The sequence below is a fragment of the Poeciliopsis prolifica genome, unplaced genomic scaffold (assembly GCF_027474105.1).
Source record: "Poeciliopsis prolifica strain line A6 unplaced genomic scaffold, Auburn_PproV2 SCAFFOLD007, whole genome shotgun sequence".
Taxonomy (NCBI): Eukaryota; Metazoa; Chordata; class Actinopteri; order Cyprinodontiformes; family Poeciliidae; genus Poeciliopsis; species Poeciliopsis prolifica.
The window spans coordinates 5,030,711-5,046,213 of record NW_026562382.1 but is presented as its reverse complement, the minus strand read 5'-3'; the positions used below and the strand labels follow the sequence as shown (position 1 = coordinate 5,046,213).

The 15,503-nt window shown below is 39.9% G+C and overlaps 1 protein-coding gene across 1 annotated transcript in view; it reads right to left on the bottom strand.

Moving 5' to 3' along the window:
* Nucleotides 1-15,503, bottom strand: part of lmo7a (LIM domain 7a) — a 55,601-nt gene that overhangs the window by 32,598 nt on the left and 7,500 nt on the right. The window contains 3 exon segments of the mRNA XM_055031784.1: nucleotides 5,312-5,418; nucleotides 11,985-12,054; nucleotides 14,462-14,532. Coding sequence (XP_054887759.1) covers nucleotides 5,312-5,418; nucleotides 11,985-12,054; nucleotides 14,462-14,532 — 248 coding nt within the window.

The following is a 15,503-nucleotide window of genomic DNA, read 5'->3' as shown; positions in this document are numbered from 1 at the left end:
GCATCAAGCGTCCAAGACAATCTCAACAGTGCTAAAAACAAAGTTGCACTCAGTTTAATTAGTGGAATCAGCTGTGGTTGCGACAGTGTTGGACATCATTGTGGCGTGCTTATCTGCGACACAGCAGCCTCTGTGGGCAAGGAGCAGGGTGAGGCTGGCATTTCCCTCTCCAGCTACAGAGCACAAACATAACCCTTGTGTTGGCCTGGTACAGCTGGGCTCACAACTGGCAGGGTTTGCTTGCTGTTGCTCCCTGTTCGGTTTTACAATTGGACAAACAGTGACGGCCGTGCCTTTTACGTAAAACCATGAAACTTAATGGCTTTGTGAAACATCGTCGACTCACCATTAATGCACAGTGAGCCACACCCTCAGTACCAACAAACTAGGCGTGACTCTCGCTCTTTCTATGCAGTCAAGCTTAGCTACTAATTTTACACAACTAAATCATGCCTGCACAGGATTTGGTACAGTATATATATATATCCACCTTAAATACATTCTGTGTGGTGAATAAAAACTTTGTGAGGAAAAGCAAAAATGTTCTTTTGTGGTACTGCAGACATTTGGTCTGCAGCCAAACAAAGCCATTACATAATGAAACCACATTGCATAGGCACTCCTCTCCTCTGTTCTGTAAAAGATGCCCTTGAAATTCCTGAATGGTAGCATAAACCTTGATGTACCTGTCCATCTTAAGTAGTTTCCTTTTTTTTTTTTTTTTTTTTGTTGTTTGGGAGAGCAGCAGTCACATCTTGTCAATAATTTGCTCAATCAAACTGTGGAAAAAAACGAGACTTTGGACCTCTCTGCAGGGGGTTGATTTTCTAAGTCTCTGGGGTCAATAAGCAGATGCCTGGGTTTCTTATTCAATTAAAAATATCAGTCAAACTTATGTCCAAACTATTATATTCCACTATATGCACCTCTAATTACCTTGAATTCCAATAGGGGACGTAAAGGACATACACAAACACGAATGAGTGAAATATTGACATTCTGGTCACTGAAAGGCAGCAAAAGAAATTTCAAGTAACTTCTGACTAATTTATCCTTTATTTGTACCCACAAAGAAGTTCATATGTTGCAGATGAGAAATGGGCTTTGGTTGCATATTACTTTGAGTCTTTAAGTTTTTTTGCTTGTTTTTTTCTCTGAATGAGAGACATTTTCCCACAACATACTGCTTGCTTGTCAGCTTGCAGCTGGCAGCTACAAGCCAGCAGCTTCGTAGCCTGACTTCTGCCGCCATTTTTTGGTAAATGAAGACAGACCTTAATAGTTTTAAAACACTTTATTAATATGAGAGTCGTTTTATTTTGTTTTCTGTTGAATAGAAACATTTCCGCAGAGACCACAGTGCTGTGGCTTGATAGCTAGTTCCTTGTGGTCAAGTCATCATAAAAACGCTTACTTCCTACAACTTTAAGCACAACATAGGCAACGTGTCTGACCAGCCCACATGTGTTTTCTGAATGTTTTACCAAAACTGTTTTAAGTTTTGGTAAATCACCTTAAATAAGGATTAGCACACTTATTTGAAGTGTTAATTCAAAAAGTGTAATTTGTGGCTTAAAAAGCCAGCAGGCGAATATCACGCTTAAGACTTCAAAATAAGTATGTTGGCGTATTTAAAGGTCATGACCTCTGGTTTAATCACTTTGGTTATTTGACAAAATTATACATTTAGTAAAATAATTTGTATAAATGTAATTAATAGACATTTATTTTAATTTGTATTATTAATACATTAATTTATTAATGCTTATTATAAATTAATAATGTATTCATTGTTTTAATATATTTAATATAATTCTGATCAATGAGAACCTTTAATAAAGTTATGCCGGTTGATCTCTTAGATCGTCTTTATGACGTCGATGCTTGTAAGGTTTTGTAACACGGGTTGTTAGAAGGAAAAACACTTCAATGGCTTATAAAAATTTTGTTGTTTTTCCAAGAAAATATTGCCAATGAGACAAAGTCCCAGTAGCTGACGCAGCGAGCCAACTAAGAGTTCCTCAGCCACTACAGACTTACGTATAACTTAACAGAAAGTGCCCATCTTTCTTTATAGCACTTTCTGGTTGTGCTGCTGGGTTTTATTCAGTATGAAGCTAAGACGTACTGGATTAAGAAAGAGAGACAAAAATTGAGACAAAGCTGCAGGCCAGGTCTCAACCCTCCCAGCAGAGACAATATTTCCCAGCATTACGTAGGTAGACTCCCCCCTACATCCTGCTCCTTTATTTCTCCGGGGTTTTAGTCTCAGTGGTGCAGCCTATGAAGCATAATTCCAAAAATAAATCTACAAGTCAACAGACAGTGGGTGTTGTCGATTTCTACCAAATATCTTTAAATTCGATGACTCATCTGCAGAGATGATGAAAAGTAGCAATGCTGGTATAGTGAATCACAGTTTCTTATGATGCATCAGATCCAGTTTGGTCACATTTTTACACAAAGGTGTTGCATTCACTCGGTATTTTTATGACAATCTTTAATTGGTCCGAGTCCTCAAGCACAGGCATCCCTTCTTATCAGGGTGTTGCTCAATCACAAGAATTTGTTTAGCTGCCATGAAATTTTGATACTGATTGAGCTGCCGATTGATAAAGGTCTTTATCAGGACAAACGTTGCACAACACAAAGCAATGCAGCAAAGCAGGAAGGTGAATACTACAGCATCTTCACAGCTCAAAGGTCAGGGAAGATATTCAATCTGCGTTTATGGCTGTTGTAACAAGAGCGTCGCATGAACTGATCTGTGTTCTCAGCACACGTTGTGTCAGTCAATATCTGACTCCAGCTTTCCGTCACACCACAATGATATGAAAGACCAATCAACGAAAAATCAATGAGGTTTGTTGTTTCAAATTTAATTGCTTTAAATTTGAAACAACTCAAATTTAAAGCAATTGCAAGTTTAGGAATAAACAAATTAACTAAATGGACAAAGTAATTTAACAAAATAATTTAGTTAATTTGTTTAGTTTCTAGTAAAAAAAAAAAAAAGAAGCCAAAGAATAGAAATAAGCTTGTGCAAAGCTTTATAGCCCTGTTTTTATCTAATTGTTAACTGTCTACATGATTGCATCTGTAACAATGTCTGATTCAATTAAAAATGATAATAGTACGAGATATGACCGGAATGAAAAGATTTTCAGCTCAGTGAAGTGAGTAAGTTAGCATTATTTAGCACTACTAATCTGTTCAAATGATATCAGAGGAGGCAGAAATAGAAACAGAAAATAACACCACATGTTATTTTCTACATATATTTAGAGCTGTCTGCTTTTCCTTCATCACATAAATAATAGTTAAAATTCTCCTAATTTATTGATTTAGGCTTGAGACTAAATCTCTTTATCATGCTGGATTTGGAAAGAGTACATTAATGATCTTCATTCTTTGGTGAATACACATTCTGGCTGTTTATAGAAAATAATGCCAATCAGTGTTGATTATCCTCATCCCCACTTTAAAGATTATCTTGAAAAGAAAGAGACAAGTGAAATATTCTGATGACACAATGAGAGCCAAAAGATTAAAGAAAATCTTTAATCTTTAATCAAACAGAATAACAACAGTAGAAACTAAATCCAACAGCGCTAAGCAAAGCACCTGTCAGACTGGGTTTAAGGGAGTGGAGGCTGGACAAACACCAGGATTCAGACAGCTGATAGAGACAACTTTCTCTCTCTCTCTCTCACTCTGGAGCTAATTTGCCTAGACTCTGATAAGCTGCACAGCAATAAAGCCGTTGGGTGCACGTCTGCAGCCTTGTTTGGCATTTTCGACTCATGTTACCTCTTTGTGCGCCGTGTTCTTTTGACTGCAGCAGCGTAATTATACCTTTAGTCTCATCTATGGCCAAAAGAGTGGAAGAAAAAAATGACAACAAAGAGCACAAACAGCTTCAGGTTAATTTTCTAAACGTCCAGCAGTAACAATGTCCACATTTCTTTGTGAAAGAGCAACTAAAACCCAAGCCGACTTTCAATGCCACACGCAAACAAACGCAGGTGTGCTCTGAGCGACTGTACGCCGAAGTAGAACGTACCAAATAATCTATTAAAAGCTCGTCGACTGTGAGTGCTGACACCATTCCAATCAATCCAGCTTGTCAAAGAAATCCACCGCCCCCCAAGAGCTAAGATTAGATCAAGGGGGAACTCACTCAACAGAAGCAGAACTTTGAGGCCGCTCATGTTTTTTCTCTATCCTCATTCGACTACTGATATATTGGTTTGCTTCGTCTGGCTGGCATTAAAAGGAAGAGAATTTTCTGCTGTCATACCAAGAATGCTTTTACAGCCAATATCCTGCGAAAATCTTATGCAACACTCAGCGCATCAAAGGGTTATCGTTACATTTACAGCCCTGATTTAGACATTTAGTGAGCTCCATCTGAACACAGAGTGTCATCTTGTGGGCCGAGGGTGTGTCTCAATAAAAAGGAAGACAGATTTGCTTATTTGGAGTCCATATTCCAGTCCATGAACAGTACATCCTATATGACAGTGCACGCACACACAAACGCACACAGACTGCGCATGCTTTATTGTTTTATTAGGATGACACTTTGGAAGGAATCAAAGCAAAGAAAACGCTCCAGGAAGTGGAGCTACTTTCTCAAGGTGATAATGCCTGAAGTGAAATTAAATGGTGCAATTATGTGGCCAAGTCAGGTGTGACTTGTTTAACAGAAAGTACAGTGGTGTCAACTGAAGGGAAACCAACTAACTTTGAATAAATCCCTCAGCTTATTACTGTATGTGAGCGCCGTACTTTATTGAAGTTTTGAGCAGCTTTCAGGACTCGGTGCCTCTACAGCAAGTGTTTTTGTTTTTGCTTGCACAGCAAAATACTATATAAACAGTCCATCTCAGCAGACAGACTGAAAGTTAGAGCAAAACTGAACTGGTTGGTTGACATGCCTCTCTGGCAGGTGGGTGACAGAAAACAAAACAATCCCTGAAATGGAAAATGAACAAGCCCAGTGCGTAACTCAGGCAAGATGTTGTCTGATCAAACTGTTAAATTATTATGTCACTCACATCGGTACACCTCTGTGTTCATCTTACTGCTTATTAAAAGCCATTCCATTTGAAAGAAGCACACGCTGAAAATAGCATTGACCTTTCTCTAAATACAGCTGGAATCACAATTTATATGAGGGAACTCATGCTTCATGGCAATTTAAAGTAAAAGGTATGAGTATGGTGAAAGATGGTTCTCTTAATGTAAAGTTTAGCCTAAAGGCAGAGACGAGTGGATGTAAAGCAGCGTTGATAAGATCAAAACTTACTTTACTGTCACTCTGGTGGACAAGTCTTGCAGATCCCCGGGGTGGAAGAGCTGCGCCTCCTTTAGTCCGAGCTTCCCACAGGCCTTGAGGAAGACATTAAGGTTGTCCTGGACAGAGAACAGAGCAGGGATGATTGCTGTCCCCTGTGCTCAAACGCAGAAAATAATCAAAAAACGGTGGGGGGCGGGGGAGGAGAAAAAAAAAGCACAACAAAACTCCCTGACAGGGAGCAGCCTAACAACTGAAGGCTTCCAAAGTTCAGGTCACTGCAGGGAACGGCGGCTGGCAGGGAGGAGCGTGTGAGTGCAGCAAATAAGAAGTGACCCGGAGCAGAACACACACTCACACAGAGAGAGACAGATGAAAGAGGAGGCGGGGGTTGCCTGACACGAGCTGAGTGACAGAGGCGAAGCCACCTGTGGGATGGATTAGGGTGGGGACCAAACCAAATCAGGAAGAATGACATCAGAGGCATGTACAAGTCCCACCCAACCTGCCATGCAAGTGCAAAAGTGACGCACGCAGCAGCACATGGCCCTTCTGCTGCTACTTCTTCTCACACCCAGAAACTGCACCCTGTCCTCCCTGCCAAGCCTTTTTCTAATCAAAACATACCTGAGTAGTATTTTGTAGACATTCAGTTGCTATGAAACATGAGGTCGGGTGACAGAGGCGGACAACTATTTCCCCATAGCTATTCATGTACATGTGGGAGTGGAAGGGACTGTTTGTCTTCCGACACCGTGTCAGTCACATTGCATAAAGGTTATGTCTGAGCACAGGAGCTGCACAGATGTGAGCCAGAGGATGACTTGTGCTATAAATGTGCACATGTCTCATGAGTTTAAAATAAACCTAACAGTACAAAAGAACCATTACTTTTATGGAATTTGATTTTTTTGGGGGGGTGGGGGGGGTGCGTTGAAAGGGTTTTGATGTGATCACAACACTGGCTGGGATAATTAAGGGCTGCATGGCTCTATATTTATGTGACAAACATGCTTATTAGTAATTGGTTAAAGAAGCAACTAACCTCCCAACACTTGCATCTTAATTAATACTTAGGCTCCGTCGCCCCTCACTGAAAGGCGACGGATCAGTCGGGGGAGCAGGAGTGTCGCACTGAATGCATCATGACACTCTTAAAATGTTTTCACCTTTTTCTTATTTAATAACACAAACTATTGAAACATTTGCAATATTTAAAAGGCTTTTAGTTGTCAGAGCAAAAGCTGAGCGATTTTCTCAGGCTCTTACCCAACCCATGGTTTGTTGTCATTACATGCCTCAGTGTATTTCACTGACCCTAAATTTGTGACACATCACTGAGTACAAAGGACAAATGACAGTGAGCTACCTATTTGGAAAGTTTAACTCCATTAACTCTCTTTAAAATGTTTACACACCTTTCAACACCTTCAAGTATTGCAAGCATGAGATAAATGTCTCAGCAGACAGACATAATTAGTCTTGACTGAACTAAAACTACACGACAGCTAAATTACAAGGAAAGGGCCGGCGAAGCACAGCTTTAAACCATTTATGGGTCCAAAAGCACTACAACTCTTTAACATAGCATTTAGGTGATTACTTTGCTAAACTGGATTTTGTTAATTCTATTTGTCAATGAGACGACACCATAAATCTCTTATATGTAAACTGAATGTATTGACAATTAGAAAATATAAACACAAAGGTGGAAATGGAAACAAAAGACCTTAATATTAACTAAATGTTAGATTAAAAAAATAAGATGTCAATTTCTACTGTTTACTTTTTTATATCTTAACTATATACAGATACAAATTTAAACAGCTATAAAAAAGCTAATTAGCGAATCTATTTGTTCAGTAATGAAAAAAAAAGAAATATTTATTATATTTTAATATTAGATCTAATATTTAATCTCACCTCTGCAAATTACTGTAGAATAAATATAGCTGTTTTTTTTATTATTTATACTTAAAATTTGTTCATGTTGAGTAACTTCTAATTAGCAATATGTGATTTTCTGCTCCACAATGGTGTAAACAGGAAATGACAGTGGCCGTTTTCTCTTAGACATGTTGAAATTCGAAAAGCACGGCTTTTAAGTGTGACAGATGTTTGTTGACCTACGTAGGTCTTAAAAATAGCTAAGGTAATTTGCCTCAACTTGCCAATTGCTACAATCTGACTGACAATTAAAAGGGTCAGGTGTGGTGGAGGACATGAGATGTTGGGGCCCGATTCTTTTTCAAAGGCAAGCGGTATCATCAACACCTCCAAACATTAAAACATTAACTCAACTCCACCTCCAGAACTAAACCAATAGAAATCCAGCACAAGCACACACAGTGCTGAAAACACAACAAGGAAAATGTAAAGACAGGTGGATGTTTACAACTGTGTTGCACAGCCTCCATCTTTACAGACAATGCAAGTATGTGGAATATGAGGAAGTCAGTCAGTGTGGTTTCGAAAGCAAAATGTTTTTTTTTTTGTTGTTTTTCTGTTCTTCCTTGATTACAGGATCTTAACTGCTTCCCTTTGTTCTTATGGACTTGCCAACAATCTGTGGTGTTTATTGACAATGGGTTGCAGCTCTTCCTGTTCCTTCTAATTCAGCCATTGTGTTCGAATGCAGCCTTGGATGACTCCTATTTAAAAAGTCAAGCAGTACAAAAATCAAAAGCATCAAAACTTAAGAAAACTTTTTCTCAGATTAAACTTTGCTTCTGTCATTTTTCTGGCTTAGCAGGCATTTGGAAAGGGGATTTGTCTGAAAAATGGCAAAAGCCTTCAAGTCATCATTCATTCATAAATGTGTATCCTTGGTGTTTTTTTCTCATTTCTTTTTAACATGTTTTTAATCAAATCCTTTTGCTTGTCAATAGTAGAAATTCCAGTTATTAGGAAGGGTGATGTCTTTGTTAGCGCTTACCCTAGCTTTCTAAGACGACAGCTATCAAGGCTCAGAGGTCATTGGAGTCAAATTGTGGTTAAAATATGTAAAGTTGAACCCCGTGCGACTGAAGTGCAACAGAATTTGCGTCAATGGTTAATGGTGCACCAATGTAATTGACTAAAGGACACAAAAAGGAGATGGAACTTATTTTTTATTTATTGGGCATTCAAAGAAACCTTTGTAACAGTGGAAGTTTATATTTCATTACCGATCCATGTTGTCTAGTCAGTGTATTGCTGAAAAAGGGTAATCTCATGGACACTCGAAAAACCCTGATTTAAGCTCTTCACAACAAGGAATAAAAAGATTTGCGTCACAGGATGTCTGACTTAACATTTTATCCCTAAATGTGCACCTTGGACCATTCACTGGGTTAAGAAAAAGGATTATTCTGAGATTACTCTCACACGACCGAGGAAGCAACCATAGCACGAAAAACTATGCGTAAAATATCAGGCTACACTTTTCCAAATTTTGGGAAAAGAAACTAAGAGGAGATGGAATACTTGACATGCTGCCACTCCTCAAACAGGGCTTTATTGAGCCAGACAGTTCCAGCAGTCCTATCCAGTCATAACATGCACCCATAGAAGATAAACACAGTAACAAAGCATGGTCAAATGCCTGTCATTGCACGGATGATTACACACACGTCTACATGTGTAAAGACACCCTGGGGCCTATAGGAACTGCCTGTTTGTCTCCTCCTTCTTGTACCTCAACTCACCAAGGGGTTGGTGTATGCAGAGGACATCCAGTACCATACCAATTACTGTGTATTTTGGGTGGGCAGAACCAGGCCCAAAGCTGGGACTGAGATGGTCCAAACCCACAGCCTGCAGAGTACTCAGGAACAGAAATGTGCTGACAGGAGAAAAAAAAATCACTTGGACACAAGTAAAACCAAAGAATAGACCCAGGTTGGGAGCCAGCATTGCTAAATGTTCCCATCCCTCCCTTGGGATTTTGCTCTGCCAGAGTTTTAAGCTGGTATCAATTTGAACGATTTAAAATCCTTCAGATAGCAAAAGTAAAAGAACATATGATGATGATGATGATGATGATGGCACATGTTCCCATTTAAGTGGCAATGAGGCGTAGTTACAAATAGCTCTTCTTTGTCAGATTGGTTTTAAGTAACAACCAATCTGACAAAGTAGGTAATAAAAATCCAAACACATTCCCTTTCCTGTTGGTCAGTGGTAAGGAGAGCAGTGGGGGACATGATGTGGAAACAAAGTGTAGAAGAAGTGGACAAGGTGGTGGAGGACGAAGAGGATTAAGAAGGAAAGGAAAAGGAATGCTCTTGATTTGTCCTTTCCTTTTCCTTACCCTTCTTATTCTTCTTTGTCTTTCTTTCTTCTTCTCCTGTGCAGACTATAAATGGATTTAAACTGAAAATTTGACCAATTTGATCAATCAGAAAAGCTGCTGCCCCCAGCTGACAAATCCTCCCACTAAATGCAGAGGGAGGGCATAATTTTCTGGTGGGAACTGTACAAATGGTTTGCCATTTCTTGCCTTTTCCACATTTGATTGGGTATTTTTGCCACATAACACAGTGAGGACATTTCATCCACTTGGCAAAGAGATGAGTTGATCCGAATTTAACACTAACAGGTGTCATGTAGGTTAAACATACATTAAAGCTAAGCTGCTCTGTTTTATCCTTTTGATAAAAATTCTGCTTTGACCCATGTTGGACTAGGAAATGTTGGCAGCCTTTTGTGATTTTGTTAAATTGTTAAGGTTCTACATCCTTTTAGGTTGCAGCATTTGAACTTTAGCCTAGCTCTGCTTTAGCCATGCGCGTTTAGAGCATTCTTCTTAAATTTGTTGTTTGGGTAAACATTATCACCACCAGCTGGTGGCTCATAAGTAGAAGAGTATTCTGGCTTGAAATAAAAGATATTTAGCAGATGCAGGTCTAGTTTTATGAATGGAAAAATGCTTGTTTAGAAAAATAGCACATCAAGTCCAACTGATGCCTTCATTATGTCAACATTGTATACAATGACATATTTCAGCTAAAATTGGCCTCGACAGATCAGTTTCACAGAAACGAATATTGGAGGCCAGTGATTGGCGTTTCTCTACTTAAAATCACCGCCCAACACTTTATGCCCTCCTCACACTCACTGCTATTTTTAAAAACTGGAGATAGGAAGACCACTTTACTGCTGAGGGAGTAAAATCTCAACAACTCTCAGAGAGAGAGTGAGTAATGTTTGTTGGGAGAGCATCCAGCCTCGCTCCATGTGGCCGGCAGAAACGGATAGCCTCAGGCCAGCCAGAAGCCTTTGGAAGGGGGAATTTATGATCAGGTGGTTTCAGGTTTGCGTCCAAGTCTCGGAAATACCACAGAAATGCTGCGATGGAGCCGTACCCATTACCTCAGCAGGTGCCCAGCCTTTACATCAACACAGCAAATGGCAAAAGAAAAAAAAAAGAAAGTTGATTTTGTCACAAAAGACATGTGACACTTTATGATTTACAGTCTGTTTATTTTACTGATAACGTTCGTTGTCTCATGAACATGCTGAGACACACACACGCACACACACACTGCTTGGGAGAGGGATGTCCATGATTCCTCGAGACAGCTGGACTCAATTACTCCCACTAGAGAGAGCTTTCTCAGGGATGGGTATTAGGTAGGTTTTCAAGCCTCTACTTCCCGAGAATTTGTTTGCAGTCACTCCCAAAACATCCATCTGCAGAGAGCCATGGTGGCCCAAAAACCTTCACTGGAATATGAGCAAAACACCACATCTTCCAGTAAAGATTTATAACTGGGAGATGTTATAAATCTTAAAGAGTTTAAAAGATACACTGCTCCATCACTCAAAAACCCAGTTTTTAGAAAAACTGCCCATTGGAGGTGCACTTGATTAAATGGTGAGTGGACTAAGAAAATAGGCAAATAAAAAAGATGTAATTGAACCCATAAGCCCAACCAGTCTTGAAAATTGGCCAACCTGTTGGAAACTCAAAAATGTGATTCTGAACAGAGCATGTAATATTCAATCTATGTTGCACTTCCACTCTCTTCTGTGTGAAGGGTGTTACTGATGGAAGAAGAAGCAAAGTCAGCATTTCAGTTGTTCATAATGGCTGCAACAATCAAAATCTAGACTTTGGCTCAACTACTATAGCTGCAGTCGTTTATTTCTGCCAGAGGAAATCAATTTTAACCTACCATGGAAATGTTTTGTCTAACCAAGATGGAATAAACGCCAGGACGTAGACTGTCGCAGCGATTGTGTGTGTGTGTGTTTTTTTTTATTGTCTTATCCTTTTCATGTTTTAATCTCTGTCTGTCATTAAAGAGTCTGGATGTTGCCAAAATGAAGGGGATTCATCATTACCTATTTTCAGGATGAACCAATACCAGGCTTCATTTTTTGTATATCCTTCTTTACAATGACTGTCTGACATCTTTGTAACACAATAGTTAAGTAAGGGATTTGCATCCTTTGAAGCAGCTCCTCATTCTCCAAACGTACTGGACAACTATGAGGAAGCACATATCCAATTACCTTGACCTGTCAAACTTCATATTCCCTTTGCTTTAACTCACGACACTGAACATCAGGAGCATTACAAACATGAAGAAATACGTGAGAAAATGATGTGGTGTAAGCTTAGAAATGCTTTCACTGATGGCTATATAGACATAATTTGAGAAGACAATCCCAGACTAAACAAGAACAGAAGACAACTTACCAGTCCAGCAATAGGTGTAGGGAGCCTGTTGACCCTTTTGATGGTGCCAGGCTTGATCTTGTTTATCAGACTGTAAGCAGAGGATAGAGACGCAGAACATCAGGGGAAATTAAAAGGTAAGTGAAAGCACCCGTTCATTGTCGAAGCTGCCCCAGCTACGAAGGAATGAGCAGGACTTGATGCACAGTCCTGGTGGTGTTGTATGTTTACGACCTGGTTTAATGGCGGCCACCTGGCTTCAGTTTAGTAAATCACCGGTGCCGCGCCATGGTGTAAACAAAAACGGGCCCTTGTGCTTCCAAAAACATGCCCTCCACAGCAGAAGTAACCTCAAAACAAACTTGAATAACCACATTTAAAGTCAAAGAGCAGCTATGGTTTTAGGTAGATGATAATGGACTTGTGGTGTCGTTTAAACCACTTTGAAAGAAAGTTATAGAGTAAGAGTCAATATAAAAAAAGATAAATAAAAGAAACAATTGCATGTAATGACAACCTTTGCAGTAAGGCTGTTTAAGAAGGCTTTTTACTCTGCTGCACTTTTTTTTTCACAATGACAGCACAGAAACTAAGCACAGATGATATACTTCACTGTCTCGTCTGTACTTTTGTATGTTTCCAGCAAAATTTACTTCAGTTTATATCCAGGCCAAAGAAACAACAGAGACGCAAAAGAGGCTATTCAAAAGGATTGATATGTTCCACAACATTTTGGGATTAATGTGAGAGTCTAAGAGAGAACGACTTTCAGCAGATAATAAGAAGGCTGGACAGAAAATAGCAACATTCCTCAAAAGTCATTCACTTGGGATGAGTATCCAGAATGTGAAACTCCATTTCTTTAGTTGAGAACCATGATCCAAGACCAAAAGGAGCTGAGAGTCAAGAATGACTATTCCTGATAGTTGAAAAATTTTTGTATATTACCTTGTTTTAACCAAGTGTAACCATCAAACCTAGTTTATCTTAATACAATTAGAATACTCAAGTATCGGTGTTTTGATCATTACTTTGAAGATAAATCAATCAGTCGATGTCTTCAGGATAACACAGCAGTTGGAATCGTAAAGCAGAAAGAACTTGGATGAAAAAAAGGCATATGACTATGTTTGTCTAATCTACATTTTTAGCCAATGTACTTTAATTCAAGACAAATGATAGCTCTCAAGTCTTATATTAAAATGGTCCAAGTCAAAATATATGTTGCTCTTTCAAAAAAAAACAGCTAATTATCCAGTCATTGCACCGTAAATATTTTGAACGGCTTCCACAACGACTAGTTATAGTGGAACAACTGCGTAAATGAACTTAAAAAGCAAGTTGTGGGAATATTCATGAAAGCATGCAACCTGCTATTGTTTTAAAGAAACTGAACTCCATATAAGATGATGCGATTTTCTGGATGTAGGCGGATGGGATAGGCCAACAATAGACGTAAAGAAAGAGTGTGGAGTTGGGATGGGGGGTGCAGGAGGCTGCACTTGAGTTCATGCTGGTCATTTAACACCGAAACAATGGATTTTCATGAGATAAGACACATAGTTAAGGTTGAGTAGGATATAATCATGTGCAAGAGCAACACTGGACATTCCTTTCTGAGCAAGAAACTGGGATATCTGCAACACAATGGGAGCAGGAGGGTTGGGTTTGTAGGTGAAGGTGATTTAATCAGCCTTCCTCTTCCTCGTGCTGAGAAAACACGGACAGCTTGATGACTGAAAAGAGAATGAAAAAAAAAAAAAACTGCAGACGGTGTTGTTCGTCAGAGTCAGGCCCCAATCAGCAGAGTGAGGCGGTTCTTCTTCTTCTAGCGGCTGCCGATAAAGGTTTGGACGACTCTATACGGGCTGCTGCTAATTAGCAGCCTCGTGCTGATATGTGCAAATCCCATCGCAGTGTCCGTTAAGCAATTTGCACATATGCATGCTGCTTCATTATGCTCTGCCTTACAAATTTCCTAACTGAGAAGAGTTACTGAGTTAAAGCAAAAAAAAAAAAAAAAGCAAATGTTGCAAAGACAGGAGTTTTAAAACTGACTTGTTGGCTCATCCCGGATCCATTCGGGGAAATTATAAAGCAGCATGCTTTGAACCTTCCTGTGGTCAAAACTGAAACTTTTTCATCCTCTGCACAGCTTCTCATTACAGCGAGGACGGCTCGCAGCCCAATCCACAGATCCATGACATCTGTCCAACAGACAACACAACTGAAAGACATCGCTCTCCTATCCACACAGGCAGGAGAGAAAGTCTGATCGTGATAGCATCAAATAACTACAAATAACTGCCTCCATTGTTCCGTCTGGACAACCCTGGCTCCGTTTATGCAAGCTAACAAACAAACAGTGGCCTGGCAGGGGGTCTGCCTGGGAATTATCAGCAACACTTACGTTGGGAGAGCAGACGTGGAGGAGAGCGGAGGGATTCCTTATGAATGAGTGGCCTAATAGAGGTGCCTGGGAAAAGAGGAGTACTTACTCACACAGCAGAACTCCATTCTCCAGGGCTGATCGGAAGTCGCCGTTCCCAAATTTTTTCTTGGTTGCTGCCTGTGGAGAGAGAAACAAAAAAAGAGAAAAAAAGTAGAAGCAAGAATACAAGAACAGTGAGCAAAAACAGCCAGCAAGGGCTGGGTAAGGAGAGGAGGAGGAGGACGTGGGGGTGAAGGGGGCAGAGTGTGATGAGGGGTGGGGAGCGTTGGAGAATAAAGGTAGGATGTTGAGAACAGTAGCAGAGGAAGTCAGAGGTATTTCCTTCTGAGTTCCTGCACTGTCTCTGAGGGCCAACGCTAAGTAAGGTCCTCCAGGTATTCCTCAAGGGGCTGTGGGGGTCCTGAGTGGGTGATTTCTTCTCACGTTAATGCTGGAAGCTGCTGGGAAATGTTAGGGCTGTGTTAAAACTGTACTGGAGTCAGTCTGCAGAAGCCACAAGGCTGGAAAACTGAAGGAACACAGCGGCTGTGTTACAGCCTCATGCTTTTCCCATGATCTCAAACCGCCGCTGCAGAAACACCAGGAACCATTATGTAAGCAAACAGGAACACTGCATGCATGCATGCACGCCTGACGTGCAGCCTTAAACACTAGCACATATGAAGTGGAGGCAACTGAAACAAACATGCAGGACTTCTGCAGCAATTTGTGCATTTATTACATTTTCTGTACAGCTTCTCTTTCATGCAGCATTTTTATGTTAAAAAGAAAGTACTATTATTTTTTTATGTTTTGCAACAAAATGTTTGATGTTAGACATTCCCTGATTCCAGCAGTGTTAAGGTTTAAATCTGGATCTGTAAAATAGGCTAAAAAACTATATTTACTCAGCAGTCCCGCTCAATACTCTCAGCACAACACTGTGCTTTCAAAACAATGTTTGAATTTGTGAATAAATTGATAAATAAAAAATTGATAGTATTAATATCTACATAAATAACGTACATAAATATGTTGTGAACTTTCAGTAGGGTGCATCGATGAACTGGACCAGATATATTTAATTTTGGGAGATCTGGGATCAGACA